The sequence below is a fragment of the Schistocerca cancellata genome, chromosome 1 (assembly GCF_023864275.1).
Source record: "Schistocerca cancellata isolate TAMUIC-IGC-003103 chromosome 1, iqSchCanc2.1, whole genome shotgun sequence".
Classification (NCBI taxonomy): domain Eukaryota; kingdom Metazoa; phylum Arthropoda; class Insecta; order Orthoptera; family Acrididae; genus Schistocerca; species Schistocerca cancellata.
The window spans coordinates 901,977,820-901,992,721 of NC_064626.1; the positions used below are offsets into that span (position 1 = coordinate 901,977,820).

The 14,902-nt window shown below is 38.2% G+C and overlaps 1 protein-coding gene across 2 annotated transcripts in view; it reads right to left on the reverse strand.

Moving 5' to 3' along the window:
* The window catches only part of LOC126190902 (exportin-6-B), a 348,598-nt gene that overhangs the window by 143,899 nt on the left and 189,797 nt on the right, over window positions 1-14,902 (reverse strand). For both annotated transcript variants that reach the window (XM_049931537.1, XM_049931530.1), the window contains exon 8: window positions 4,379-4,594. In XM_049931537.1, coding sequence (XP_049787494.1) covers window positions 4,379-4,594 — 216 coding nt within the window. The remainder of the gene's footprint in view (window positions 1-4,378; window positions 4,595-14,902) is intronic.

The following is a 14,902-nucleotide window of genomic DNA, read 5'->3' on the forward strand; positions in this document are numbered from 1 at the left end:
AATCTCTGTCTCTGTTGTTGTTGTTATGGTCTTCAGTCCTGAGACTGGTTTGATGCAGCTCTCCACGCTACTCTATCCTGTGCAAGCTTCTTCATCTCCCAGTACCTACTGCAACCTACATCCTTCTGAATCTGCTTAGTGTATTCATCTCTTGGTCTCCCCCTACGATTTTTACCCTCCACGCTGCCCTCCAATACTAAATTGGTGATCCCTTGATGCCTCAGAACATGTCCTACCAACCGATCCCTTCTTCTGCTCAAGTTGTGCCACAAACTTCTCTTCTCCCCAATCCTATTCAATACTTCCTCATTAGTTATGTGATCTACCCATCTAATCTTCAGCATTCTTCTGTAGCACCACATTTCGAAAGCTTCTATTCTCTTCTTGTCCAAACTATTTACCGTCCATGTTTCACTTCCATACATGGCTACACTCCATACAAATACTTTCAGAAATGACTTCCTGACACTTAAATCTATACTCGATGTTAACAAAATTCTCTTCTTCAAAAACGATTTTCTTGCCATTGCCAGTCTACATTTTATATCCTCTCTACTTCGACCATCATCAGTTATTTTGCTCCCCAAATAGCAAAACTCTTTTACTACTTGAAGTGTCTCATTTCCTAATCTAATACCCTCAACATCACCCGACTTAATTCGACTACATTCCATTATCCTCGTTTTGCTTTTGTTGATGTTCATCTTATATCCTCCCTTCAAGACACCATCCATTCCGTTCAAATGCTCTTCCAAGTCCTTTGCTGTCTCTGACAGAATTACAATGTCATCGGCGAACCTCAACGTTTTTATTTCTTCTCCATGGATTTTAAAACCTACTCCGAATTTTTCTTTTGTTTCCTCTACTGCTTGCTCAATATACAGATTGAATAACATCGGGGAGAGGTTACAACCCTGTCTCACTCCCTTCCCAACCACTGCTTCCCTTTCATGTCCCTCGACTCCTATAACTGCCAACTGGTTTCTGTACAAATTGTAAATAGCCTTTCGCTCCCTGTATTTTACCCCTGCCACCTTTAGAATTTGAAAGAGAGTATTCCAGTCAACATTGTCAAAAGCTTTCTCCACGTCTACAAATCCTAGAAACGTAGGTTTGCCTTTCCTTAATCTTTCTTCTAAGATAAGTCGTAAGGTCAGTATTGCCTCACGTGTTCCAGTATTTCTACAGAATCCAAACTGATCTTCCCCGAGGTCGGCTTCTACCAGTTTTTCCATTCGTCTGTAAAGAATTCGTGTTAGTATTTTGCAGCTGTGGCTTATTAAACTGATTGTTCGGTAATTTTCACATCTGTCAACACCTGCTTTCTTTGGGATTGGAATTATTTTACTCTTCTTGAAGTCTGAGGGTATTTCGCCTGTTTCATACATCTTGCTCACCAGATGGTAGAGTTTTGTCAGGACTGGCTCTCCCAAGGCCGTCAGTAGTTCCAATGGAATGTTGTCTACTCCGGGGGCCTTGTTTCGACTCAGGTCTTTCAGTGCTCTGTCAAACTCTTCACGCAGTATCGTATCTCCCATTTCATCTTCATCTACATCCTCTTCCATTTCCATAATATTGTCCTCAAGTTCATCGCCCTTGTATAGACCCTCTATATACTCCTTCCACCTTTCTGCTTTCCCTTCTTTGCTTAGAACTGGGTTTCCATCTGAGCTCTTAATGTTCATACAAGTGGTTCTCTTATCTCCAAAGGTCTCTTTAATTTTCCTGTAGGCAGTATCTATCTTACCGCTAGTGAGATAAGCCTCTACATCCTTACATTTGTCCTCTAGCCATCCCTTCTTAGCCATTTTGCACTTCCTGTCGATCTCATTTTTGAGACGTTTGTATTCCTTTTTGCCTGCTTCATTTACTGCATTTTTATATTTTCTCCTTTCATCAATTAAATTCAATATTTCTTCTGTTACCCAAGGATTTCTACTAGCCCTCGTCTTTTTACCTACTTGATCCTCTGCTGCCTTCACTACTTCATCGCTCAAAGCTACCCATTCTTCTTCTACTGTATTTCTTTCCCCCATTCCTGTCAATTGTTCCCTTATGCTCTCCCTGAGACTCTGTACAACCTCTGGTTCTTTCAGTTTATCCAGGACCCATCTCCTTAAATTCCCACCTTTCTGCAGTTTCTTCAGTTTTAATCTACAGTTCATAACCAATAGATTGTGGTCAGAGTCCACACCTGCCCCTGGAAATGTCTTACAATCTAAAACCTGGTTCCTAAATCTCTGTCTTACCATTATATAATCTATCTGATACCTTCTAGTATCTCCAGGGTTCTTCCATGTATACAACCTTCTTTTATGATTCTTGAACCAAGTGTTAGCTATGATTAAGTTATGCTCTGTGCAAAATTCTACCAGACGGCTTCCTCTTTCATTTCTTAGCCCCAATCCATATTCACCCACTACGTTTCCTTCTCTTCCTTTTCCTACTCTCGAATTCCAGTCACCCATGACTATTAAATTTGCGTCTCCCTTCACTATCTGAATAATTTCTTTTATTTCATCATACATTTCTTCAATTTCTTCGTCATCTGCAGAGCTAGTTGGCATATAAACTTGTACTACTGTAGTAGGTGTGGGCTTCGTATCTATCTTGGCCACAATAATGCGTTCACTATGCTGTTTGTAGTAGCTTACCCGCACTCCTATTTTCCTATTCATTATTATACCTACTCCTGCATTACCCCTATTTGACTTTGTGTTTATAACCCTGTAGTCACCTGACCAGAAGTCTTGTTCCTCCTGCCACCGAACTTCACTAATTCCCACTATATCTAACTTTAACCTATCCATTTCCCTTTTTAAATTTTCTAACCTACCTGCCCGATTAAGGGATCTGACATTCCACGCTCCGATCCGTAGAACACCAGTTTTCTTTCTCCTGATAACGACATCCTCTTGAGTAGTCCCCGCCCGGAGATCTGTCTCTATATACCTCTATTATTTTATAACGTGTTCAGTATTTATGTTTTGAAAGGATTTGGCACAGTCACCTGTTTATAACAATTGATTGTTCAGTAAATTGTTTTTTCATTCAATTGGTTGTTCAGTCGAATGAAACAACTGTATGAAACAAGTCTCTGCAGCCATGTCAGCTATATGAAGGTTTTCATTCACCCACCACGTTTGAATGGTTCCAATACAGGCGAGTCAACTGATTGAAAAGACAAATGATGTATCTTATTTCAAGGCGATGTGAATGGAATATGTATTTCTAAACACAAGGTATATTCAAAATGTATGTATTTACTTACTGAAATATGAATTTTTTACTTGTAGCATTAAAGATCAATTTTTTGTTGGTTTTAAAGTTTAAAATCCGGTGCTCCACTGTAGATTTGTGTATATGTAAACAAACAATCACTTATTAACGTGTTTTTATTAAGTCTGGTTCTTGTTTGTCTTTTTTCCCTTCTTTTCTTTTCTTTTTTCCCCAGTGCAAATTCTGCAATTGATTTTAAACTAGCTTGCCCGTAAGGTAGAGATTTGAAATTTTCAACATAGCTCACAACTATAGGACACTAATATTAACTAGGTTTCGAGTCTCGTGTGTGGTGGAGGGTACTTTGTTTTTGTCTGTCTGTTTATTGGATACAAATTTTGCACCTGATTTTAAACTAAGTTCCTGATAAGCTATAGACTTGACAAGCTCAGAGCTTGATAACAATATAATATTAACTTGTCTGCTCTTCTGCTATGTGGCAGAGAGTAGGTACTTGGTGTACCTTTACTACTTCCCTGTTTCCCTTCTCCGTACCCCAAAATCTTGGTTGTGGTGACAGATTTATCTGCAGTGTCTCGAGGCTTCAGTTAGTTCCGATTGATAAAGTGTCATACACTTCCCCCACAAGGAAACAACCAGCTGCACCTGCTTTCACATGTCTGGATTTGGTATACATTTTTCATTTCAATGGTTTGTTCTACAAGAATGCACCCATATTTTGTTGCAGGTTCAGACAAATTCAAACAACAACCAGGGTTCTAGAGATATCATTTACGACAATTGGATCCCCATGCAGTTGTTGAATATCACTCACAAGTAACAATTTTCTATATATTTTAAAGCTGAACATATCAATTATGGTGGTCAAAAAGAGACATCAACATAGTCTTGTTTCAAATGTTGCATTCTGGTAAATGGTATGCAGATTATTCTTTACTGTCCTATATAGAATTCACTGTAACAAAACTTTTAGGGTGTTGCTTCATATTTACTACAGATTTTAATTTTTCAATTTTGTAAAACTTGCAAATGTAGCAGCTAATTCTATATAAACAGCAATCTGTAAGTAAATTGTCATATGCTCTGTTAGATGGGAGTTAACTTGCTTTACTGAACACATGGTGCTCAATATACCTACGTCGTCGTAAGCATTTCAGTCCCTGTATCCAGCTGCCCCAGAAGGATGTTCCATACTTCTAGGCAATTAGAGAAATGCTCCAGACTTGATTGTTGGAATGTATACTTGAATAACATTGACAAAAAGTCCAATAAAGAGAATTTTTGGTTATTTTCAAGGCGTCGCAGGTGTAAGCCAACAAAAACTCTGAGAAACTCTGTTATCTTCTCTTGGTAACTGAAAAAAAGAGATGAACAGAACTATAACATAAATTAAAAACACAAATGTTTATGATGTAAAAACTTGTTTACTATACAAGGTTACTATAAATTACTTATTTGTTTTAAAAGTTCTATATTTTCCAAAGTATTACATGTGCAAGTATGACTGATGCATGAATATAACTGTAAACTCATCAAGTTTGCACTGTGTCTGCCAGTTGGCATTACATTATGGCAAGAAAGCAAGATAGTGCAACAATTAAAATGGGAAGATCATCACCGCTGCCTCCAATTTTGCATCACAATACAGGAAGCACTTGAGAACAAACATTTCACTTCTAAGGCGATATTCAGCAATTAAGCAACCTTCCATTTATCTGGAAAGCTAAATAAGTACAATATAGAGTGTCTAGCAGACTGAAAATTCTCATGAAATTATGACACACAAACGAGATTCATCAAAGGTTGATGTTTTCTGTGCAGTGTTCCAGACAAAGTGGCATTGGCCATTATTCTTCTGTGACAAGACTGGAATGGGTACCTCGTACCTAGACATGTTGCAGTTGTGCTCGTTTACACACACGACTACTGATTCTTAGATCATCATCTTCCAACAGGGCCGGCCACCCTCTTATTGGAGCTTTGCTACCTAAATGACAAACTTCTGCATAGTTGGATTGATGTAGCTCTTTTCCCTTGCCCCTGCCCTCCCCTCTTTTCCCTTCCCAGATTATCTGACCTTATGCCTTTGACTATTTCCTTTGGGGGAACATCAAGGACCGTATTTTCATACGCCCACTGCCAAGAACACTGGAACAGCTCAGAGAATGCATCAATGCTGCAGTGTTGACTACTGATAGGATGTTGCTAATGTAAGATGTCAAACAAACTTGCACTGTTAGCTGCAACAAGCAGGACGTGCATTGTTGGTACTGCACATTTTAGTGATTTTGATTGAGATAAACTCACACTGCAGGGTTCTTCAACTGCTCGTGTAAAAGTGCGCACAGAAACAGCTAAGAGAAAAATCTGGGCAATACGCATATTTATTTATATATAAAAGCAGATATTGATGTACCGGGAGTCTCAGAAATGAGATGGCCAAACGCTGGCGACTTTTGGTTAGGGGATTACAGAATCATACACACTGGAACAGCACAAGACAATCCCGGGATTGCAGGAGTGGGAATTATCCTCAGTAAAGAGATGGGGTTAAGAGTAAAAGGATTTGTCCAACATAGTGAGAGGATAATTTATGTCCGATTGGAAACTAAACCAAGAGACACAACCATAATCCAAGTATACATGCCAACTACGAGGCACAAGGATGATGAAATCGACATGATGTATGACCACCTTGAAGAAGTAATTGGCAGAATTAAAGGAGCTGAAAACCTTGTCATCATGGGAGATATGAATGCCGTTGTCGGGGAAGGTAAAGAAGAGGATGTGGCAGGGAATTTTGGATTAGGATTAAGAAATGAAAGAGGGGATAAGCTTGTAGAATTCTGCCAAAGAAATAAACTTTGCATTACAAATACCTTCTTTAATCATCATCCAAGAAGATATACTTGGAAAATGCCTGGCGACATTAACAGATATCAAATTGACTTCATATTAGTGAAGCAAAGATTTAAAAACCAAGTTAAGGACAGCAGATCATACCCAGGCTGTGATGTGGAAAGTGACCACATACTCGTTATGATGACGACTGAACTAAAATTCAAGAACATTAAAAAAAGAAGTACATGTAAATGGGATTTGACAAACCTGAAAAACGAAAGTACACTGAAGCACTATCAACTAGAAACAGACAAGAAAACAAATACACAGGATTGCAATGACATCCAAAGCAGCTGGGAAAAAATAAAACTGCTACTAAATATGATGGAAGAAAGAAGGAAATTAAAAAATTCTGTGAAAAAGGAAGACCAAGAGAAATACAAGGGTCTGAAAAACAGAATCAACAGAGAGGCAAAACAAGCAAGACAAAAATACCTTGATAATCTCTGTATTTCAGTTGAGGACAACATGAGCAAGGGAAATATCGACAAGGCCTATAAATGTGTGAGACATTGCTTTGGAGACAGAAGAAACAAGTGTAGGGCTGTGATGGATGAAAATGGCAATATGTTGGATGACGATGATGAAGTTGCAAGAAGATGGAAACAATATATAGGAAAACTGTACAGCGGACCAGACCTGTCTGAAAACATCATGGAAGAAGAAACAGAAGTAGATGCACACAACATAAGTGAACCTATATTAAAGGAAGAGTTTGAACTAGCTCTGAAAAAATTGAAAAACAACATATCGCCTGGTATAGACAATATCCAAGCCGAACTTCTGAAATCTGGAGGACCAAAACTGAATCTGGAGTTGTATAATCTCGTTTTCAACATGTACGAGCAGGGTAAAATTCCTACAGACTTTGAGAAAAACATTATGATCCCCATCCCAAAGAAGGCAAATGCTACGAGATGTGAAAATTATAGGACGCTCAGCCTAGTTACGCACGCCTCTAAAATATTAACCTCAATTATCCTAAAACGCATAGAACAAAAAGTCGAAGCTACACTCTCCGAAGACCAGTTTGGATTCCGGAAAGATAGAGGAACCAGAGAAGCAATATTTGCTCTAAAACTAATAATAGAGAAACGACTAGATAAGAACCTGAAAACATACATAGCTTTCGTAGATGTAGAGAAAGCCTTTGATAATGTTAAATGGGATAAGATGTTTGAGGTTCTCAAAAAAGTAGGAATAGACCATAAAGATAGAAAAATGATATGGAACCTGCACAAAAACAAGCAGCAGTTATCCGTGGATGGACAAAACAAGAAGAGGTGCAGATACGGAAAGGTGTCCGACAAGGTTGCGCACTATCCCCTGTTATCTTTAACGTATACATTGAAGAGGCACCGAAAAAAGTAAGGGAAAATTCACAGACAGGTGTAGTAATTCATGGCTAACGAATAGATATGATAAGATATGCCAATGATATAGCTGTCCTGGCTGAAAGTGAAGAAGATCTTGTAGTCCTACTGAATAGAATGGATAAAGTTATGGGTGAAGAATATAATATGAGAATTAATAAAGCAAAAACAAAAGTAATGGCATGCGACAAAGAAGATCAAGTGAAAATCCAAGTTCATGTAGGCAATGAACTGCTTGAACAAGTTGATAAATTTACTTATCTGGGCAGTAATATTACCAGGGATGGAAGGAGCAAGGAAGAAGTGAGAAGTAGAATAGCTCAAGCAAAGGCTGCTTTTAACAAGAAGAAAAACATATTAACATCTAAGAGCATCAGCCTTGAAATCAGGAAAAGATTTTTGAAATCATGTGTGTGGGTGTGAAACATGGACTCTCAGGACAGAGGAAGACCAGAAGCTAAATTCTTTTGAAATGTGGTGCTATAGACGCATGCTCAAAATAAAATGTATCGACAAGGTCACAAACGAAGTGGTTCTGGAAAGAGCAGGTGAGAAGAGAAGCTTCTGGAGTTTCATTGTTAAAAGAAGAGTGCAATTTACAGGCCATCTATTAAGACATAAAGGACTCCTGAACACAATCATAGAGGGATATGTCGAGGGAAAAAGACCAAGAGGAAGACCATGACTGAGGTACATGGATCAAATCATGAAAGATGTGGGATGTAACACCTATAAAGAAATGAAGAGAAAAGCTGAAAGACGCACAGAATGGAGACAAGCTGCCACTGTAGCTGTTGCAAACCATTCCTTGGATTGACCACTACAGAAGAAGAAGAAGAAGAAGAAGAAGAAGAAGAAAAAAGCAGACTTATGAATTTTCCTTTGTGTTAGACCACAAGTACAAGATCACGTGCCAATTCAAAGTTCTAGACCACATATTCTACTGTTCATGTCATTTCTGCCTAGTCTTTCACTGATTGTATCAATACCCGTTTATACTGTTATATATTTTGAAATTTCGAACATTTGTGAGTGCCGCGATAACTTGTACCATTATCTTTAATTGTGGGTTATACTTAATTGCGCTCTTTTAAAATTTTTGAGTCAGCAAGCCTATCCTCCTTCAAAACAATCTTTCTATAATTTCATTATACAATTACATGAGAAAGAGCTTATTTTGTTAATTTTTGGACACTTATGAAACTATAGTTTCGTAAGTTACTGGCATGAGTGTTTTGGGTATGTAATTTATTTAGTAGCAAATCAACATTTCTGATTCAAAGTTCTGCCAAAGAATATGTCACCCATGAATTACATTGTAATGCAAACAAATGTGTGTTTTTGAAAATTTTTGGAAGCTACCATTGTCCTTTGCATAATCTATGAGCAATTTGTAGTAAATTGGCATTTCTGACTTAGCTACTGTAACAATATTATGAGAAGGAAAGTTGCTACTCACCATATAGTGAAGATGCTGAGCCGCAGATAGGCACAACAAAGACTTTCACAGCATCTCTGCTATATGGTGAGTAGCAACTTTCCTTCTGATAATATTATTAAATTCCATCCTGGTTTTTCTATTGTTTGATTTCAGCTACTGTAGCAGATTCTTTTAACTAACAACTTGCGTTACATCTAGTTTTCCCTAAAAGAGTAGCAGCCCCATACATTATCTGCATTTGTCGTAAATTAACTTGTTTTTGAGTTTGCTATCAACTATAAATAACCTCAAAATGTTTTATGAAACTAGTTGTTTTTACCACAGGTTTTTGTATATTCGCTTCAATTCTCATAGGCAATTAGCCTAAAGACCCCTAAATGGGTCAGGTAAGCACTACACATCAGAAGCTGCTACTCACGTAGCTGACTGTGTGTAGAGTGCACACTAGTGATTTTCAAGTTTGGCAACTCTCCATCCTATTCAGATAATGATAGCTGTAGGAAACCTAGATGTATCAGAGTAAGATGAAAGAAATACCTCCGACAGGTGATCTTATTACAATCCTAATGGTAAACTGCCAAAGCATTTGCAACAAAGGGCAGAATTTAAAGCACTTATGAAAAGCAGGGCAGATGTGGACTCTGACCACAATCTATTGGTTATGAACTGTAGATTAAAACTGAAGAAACCACAAAAACGTGGGAATTTAAGAAGATGGGACCTGGATAAACTGAAAGAACCAGAGGTTGTAGAGAGTTTCAGGGAGAGCATAAGGGAACAATTGACAAGAATGGGGGAAAGAAATACAGTAGAAGAAGAATGGGTAGCTTTGAGGGATGAAACAGTGATGGCAGCAAAGGATCAAATAGGTAAAAAGACGAGGGCTAGTAGAAATCCTTGGGATACAGAAGAAATATTGAATTTAATTGATGAAAGGAGAAAATATAAAAATGCAGTAAATGAAGCAGGCAAAAAGGAATACAAACGTCTCAAAAATGAGATTGACAGGAAGTGCAAAATGGCTTAGCTTGGATGGCTAGAGGACAAATTTAAGGATGTAGAGGCTTATCTGACTAGTTGTCAGATAGGTACTGCCTACAGGAAAATTAAAGAGATCTTTGGAGAAAAGAGAGCCACTTGTATGAATATCAAGAGCTCATATGGAAACCCAGTTCTAAGCAAAGAAGGGAAAGCAGAAAGATGTAAGGAGTATATAGAGGGTCTATACAGGGGCGATGTTCTTGAGGACAATATTATGGAAATGGAAGAGGATGTAGATGAAGATGAAACGGGAGATATGATACCGCGTGAAGAGTTTGACAGACCTGAGTCGAAACAAGGCCCCAGGAGTAGACAACATTCCATTAGAACTACTGATGGCCTTGGGAGAGACAGTCCTGACAAAACTCTACTATCTGGTGAGCAAGATGTACGAGACAGGCGAAATACCCTCAGACTTCAAGAAGAATATAATAACTCCAATCCCAAAGAAAGCAGGTGTTGACAGATGTGAAAATTACCGAACTATCAGTTTAATAAGTCACGGCTGCAAAATACTAACGCTAATTCTTTACAGACGAATGGAAAAACTAGTAGAAGCCGACCTCGGGGAACATCAGTTTGGATTCCGTAGAAATATCGGAACACGTGAGGCAATACTGACCCTACGACTTATCTTAGAAGCTAGATTAAAGAAAGGCAAACCTATGTCTATAGCATTTGTAGACTTAGAGAAAGCTTTTGACAATGTTGACTGGAATACTCTCTTTCAAATTCTGAAGGTGGCAGGGGTAAAATACAGGGAGCGAAAAGCTATTTACAATTTGTACAGAAAGCAGATGGGAGTTATAAGAGTCGAGGGACATGAAAGGGAAGCAGTGGTTGGGAAGGGAGTGAGACAGGGTTGTAGCCTCTCCCCGATGTTATTCAATCTGTATATTGAGCAAGCAGTGAAGGAAACAAAATAAAAATTCGGAGTAGGTATTAAAATCCATGGAGAAGAAATAAAAACTTTGAGGTTCGCCTATGACATTGTAATTCTGTCAGACAGAAGTTCGGAGTAGGTATTAAAATCCATGGAGAAAAAATAAAAACTTTGAGGTTCACCAGTGACATTGTAATTCTGTCAGAGACAGCAAAGGACTTGGAAGAGCAGTTGAACGGAATGGACAGTGTCTTGAAAGGAGGGTATAAGATGAACATCAACAAAAGCAAAATGAGGATAATGGAATGTAGTCGGATTAAGTCAGGTGATGCTGAGGGAATTAGATTAGGAAATGAGACACTTAAAGTAGTAAAGGAGTATTGTTATTTGGGGAGCAAAATAACTGATGATGGTCGAAGTAGAGAGGATATAAAATGTAGACTGGCAATGGCAAGGAAAACGTTTCTGAAGAAGAGAAATTTGTTAACATCGAGTATAGATTTACGTGTCAGGAAGTCGCTTCTGAAAGTATTTGTATGGAGTGTAGCCATGTATGGAAGTGAAACGTGGACATTAAATAGTTTAGACAAGAAGAGAATAAAAGCTTTCGAAATGTGGTGCTACAGAAGAATGCTGAAGATTAGATGGATAGATAACATAACTAACGAGGAGGTATTGAATAGAATTGGGGGAAGAGAAGCTTGTGGCACAACTTGACTAGAAGAAGGGATCGTTCGGTAGGACATGTTCTGAGACATCGAGCGATCATCAATTTAGTACTGGAGGGCAGTGTGGAGGGTAAAAATCGTAGAGGGAGACCAGGAGATGAATACACTAAGCAGATTCAGAGTGATGTAGGCTGCAGTAGGTACAGGGAGATGATGAAGCTTGCACAGGATAGAGTAGCATGGAGAGCTGCATCAAACCAGTCTCAGGACTGAAGACCACAACAACAACAACAACAACAACAACAACAACATGAAAAGCAGTGGAGCTTACAAAATACTAGCTACAGAAAGCTGGATGAAACATGAAATTCATAGCAGTGAGATTTTGGAGGAAAATTTAAGTGCATATTGAAAGAATCGGCAAATGGGAAATAGAGGTGGAGGTATTCATCGCAGTAGACAAGAAACTCAAATGCATCGTGGTAGAGATTGAAGCTGCATGTGAGATTTTTTGGGCAAGTCTCAGTACCAGTGGTCACTCACCCGACTCATCACCTGATGTAAACCAAAACTTTAGAGAAAACATCAGTTCACTTGTACAGAAGTTCCCCAGTCATACTGTAATCACTGGTGGACACTTTACTCATCCAACAATTATTTGGGAAAATTACAGTTTTGTTAGTGGTGGGCATGATAAAGACGTCCTGCGAAACTTTATTTACCAAATAACTTCTCTGAAAACTGCCTAGAACAGACAGTTAGAACCCCACTCATGATGGATACATATTGGATCTAATGGCAACAAGTAATCCTGATCTCTTTGAGGATGTCCACATCGAAACTGGTATCAGTGACTGTGACACTGATGTGGCAACAATGATTACCAAAGTATAAAGGACAACTGAAACAAGCAGAAAGATAATGCTCAATAAACTAGGTAAAAATCATTAGTGTCATATCTTAATGAGGAACTTGAAACTTTCAGCGCACGGCAGGAGCACGTAAAGGAACTTAAAAGAGTCACTGATCATGCACTGGATGGGAATGTGCCCAGTACAACTGTTCATAATGGGAGTGAACCTCCACGGTATACAGTCACTGTAAAAAATCTTCTTAAGTAATAGAGATTACTGCATAATAGGTGTAAAACTAAGTGTAGTGCTATAGATAGACATTGAATGAAACGTGTTTGGCTGTCAAGACAGCAGTGCATGAGGTTTTTAATGACTACCATAGCAGAATATTGTCAAATGACATTTCACAAAATCCAAAGAAATTCTGGTCATATGCAAAGTCTGTTATTGGCACCAAAGTTAGTGTCCAGTCCACATGGAATGAGACAGTAACTGAAATTTAGGATAGCAAAGCAAAAGCTGAAAAGCAAAACTATGTTTTCAAATGGTCCTTTACAAAGGAAAACCCAGGAGAACTGCCCCAATTTAATCCTTGTACCACTGAAATGATGAATTAAATAAGCATTAGTGTCAGTGGTGTTGAAAAACAACTGAAATCGCTAAAACTGAACAAAGCTCCAGGGCCTGATAGAACCCCTGTCAGATTATATGCTGAATTTGTGGCCGAGATAACCCCTCTTCTAACCACAATCTATCATAGATCCCTTGAACAAAAAACCATGCCCGTTCTTGGAAAAATGCACAGGTCACACCTGTCTACAAAAAGGGTAGCAGAAGTTAACCACAAAACTACCATTCAATATCCTCGACATCAATTTATTGTAGAATTGTAACATATTCTGAGCTCAAACATAATGAGGTATCTTGTACATAATATCCTCCTCAATACCAACCAGCGTGGGTTTCAAAAACATCAATCATATGAAATCCAACTTGCACTTTTGTCACATGATATACTGAAAGCTTTGGGTCAAGGTAATCAGGTAGGTACCATATTTCTTGAATTCTGAAAAGCGTTTGACTCAGCACCACAACTATATTTATTGTCAAAAGTATGATCTACAGGGTACCAAGTGAAATTTGTAACTGGATTGAGGACTTTTTGGTAGGTAGGATGCAGCATTTTATCTTGGATGGAGATTCGTTGTCAGATGTAGAAGTAACTTTGGGTGTACCCCAGGGAAATATGCTGGGACCCTTGCTGCTCATGTTGAATATTAATGAACTTGCAGACAATACTAATAGTAAAATCAGGCTTTCTGCAGATGATGCAGTTATCTATAATGAAGTACTATCTAAAAGAAACTGCATAAGTATTCAGTCAAATCTTGGTAAGATTTCAAAGTACTGCAGAGAGTGGCAACTTACTTTAAAAGTTCAGAAATGTAAAATTTTGCACTTCACAAAACGAAAAAATGTAGTATCCTATGACTATAATATCAATGAGTCACTGTTGGAATCAGCCAACTCATACAAATAACTGAGAGTAACACTTTGTAGGAATATGAAATGGAATGATCACACAGGTTCAGTTGTGGGTAAAGCAGGTGGAGACTTCAGTTTATCTGTAGAATACTGGGTAAGTGCCATCAGTCTATAAAATAGGTTGCTTGCAAATAACTTGTGCGACCCATCCTAGAATATTGCTCAAGTGTGTGGGACCCATACCAGGTAGGACACAAAGAGGATATTGAACGTATACAGCAATGGGCAGCATGAATGGTCACAGGTTTGTTTAATCTGTGGGAGAGTGTCACACAGGTACTGAAGGAACTGAACTGGAAGACATTTGATGACAGACGTAAACTATCCCAAGAAAGGTTATGAACAAAATTTCTAGAACCAGTTTTAAATGATTACTCCAGGAATATTCTACAACGCCTATGTATTGCTCACATACGGATCATGACGATAAGTTTAGAATAATTACTGCATGCACAGAAAATTTCAAACAATTATTTTTCCTGCACTCCATATGTAAATGGAACAGAAAGAAACACTAATAACACTAATAACCTCACGATGGTTTGGAGAGTGTAGATGTAGATTACCACTTCCACTTGGACATGTGTCCTGTGACCAGAGGGGCACTCCTAGAACATTTGTATAAATTATATGTACATGTAATGCTTTGCAAAATATAGTGTTCTGAAAACAAATGAATCATTTATAGTAGTGCTGTACATTACAAAAATAAAACTTTATCAAATACTGATAGCAAAAATGACAACCTGAGTGCTAAGTTTAGTGATAATAGATGTGTCACTATATTATTTTCCAACACTGATTTCAGAACAGAAATGAGGATTGGGATTTAATTTTTGGCTACCAGCAATATTATTAAGGATTAATTCCAAGCTTGAACTGGAAAAGTATTGATGTAAGAAATCAGCTGAAGCAACTTTAAAGGAAGCAGCATTCATATGAAGAGATGGGAAACC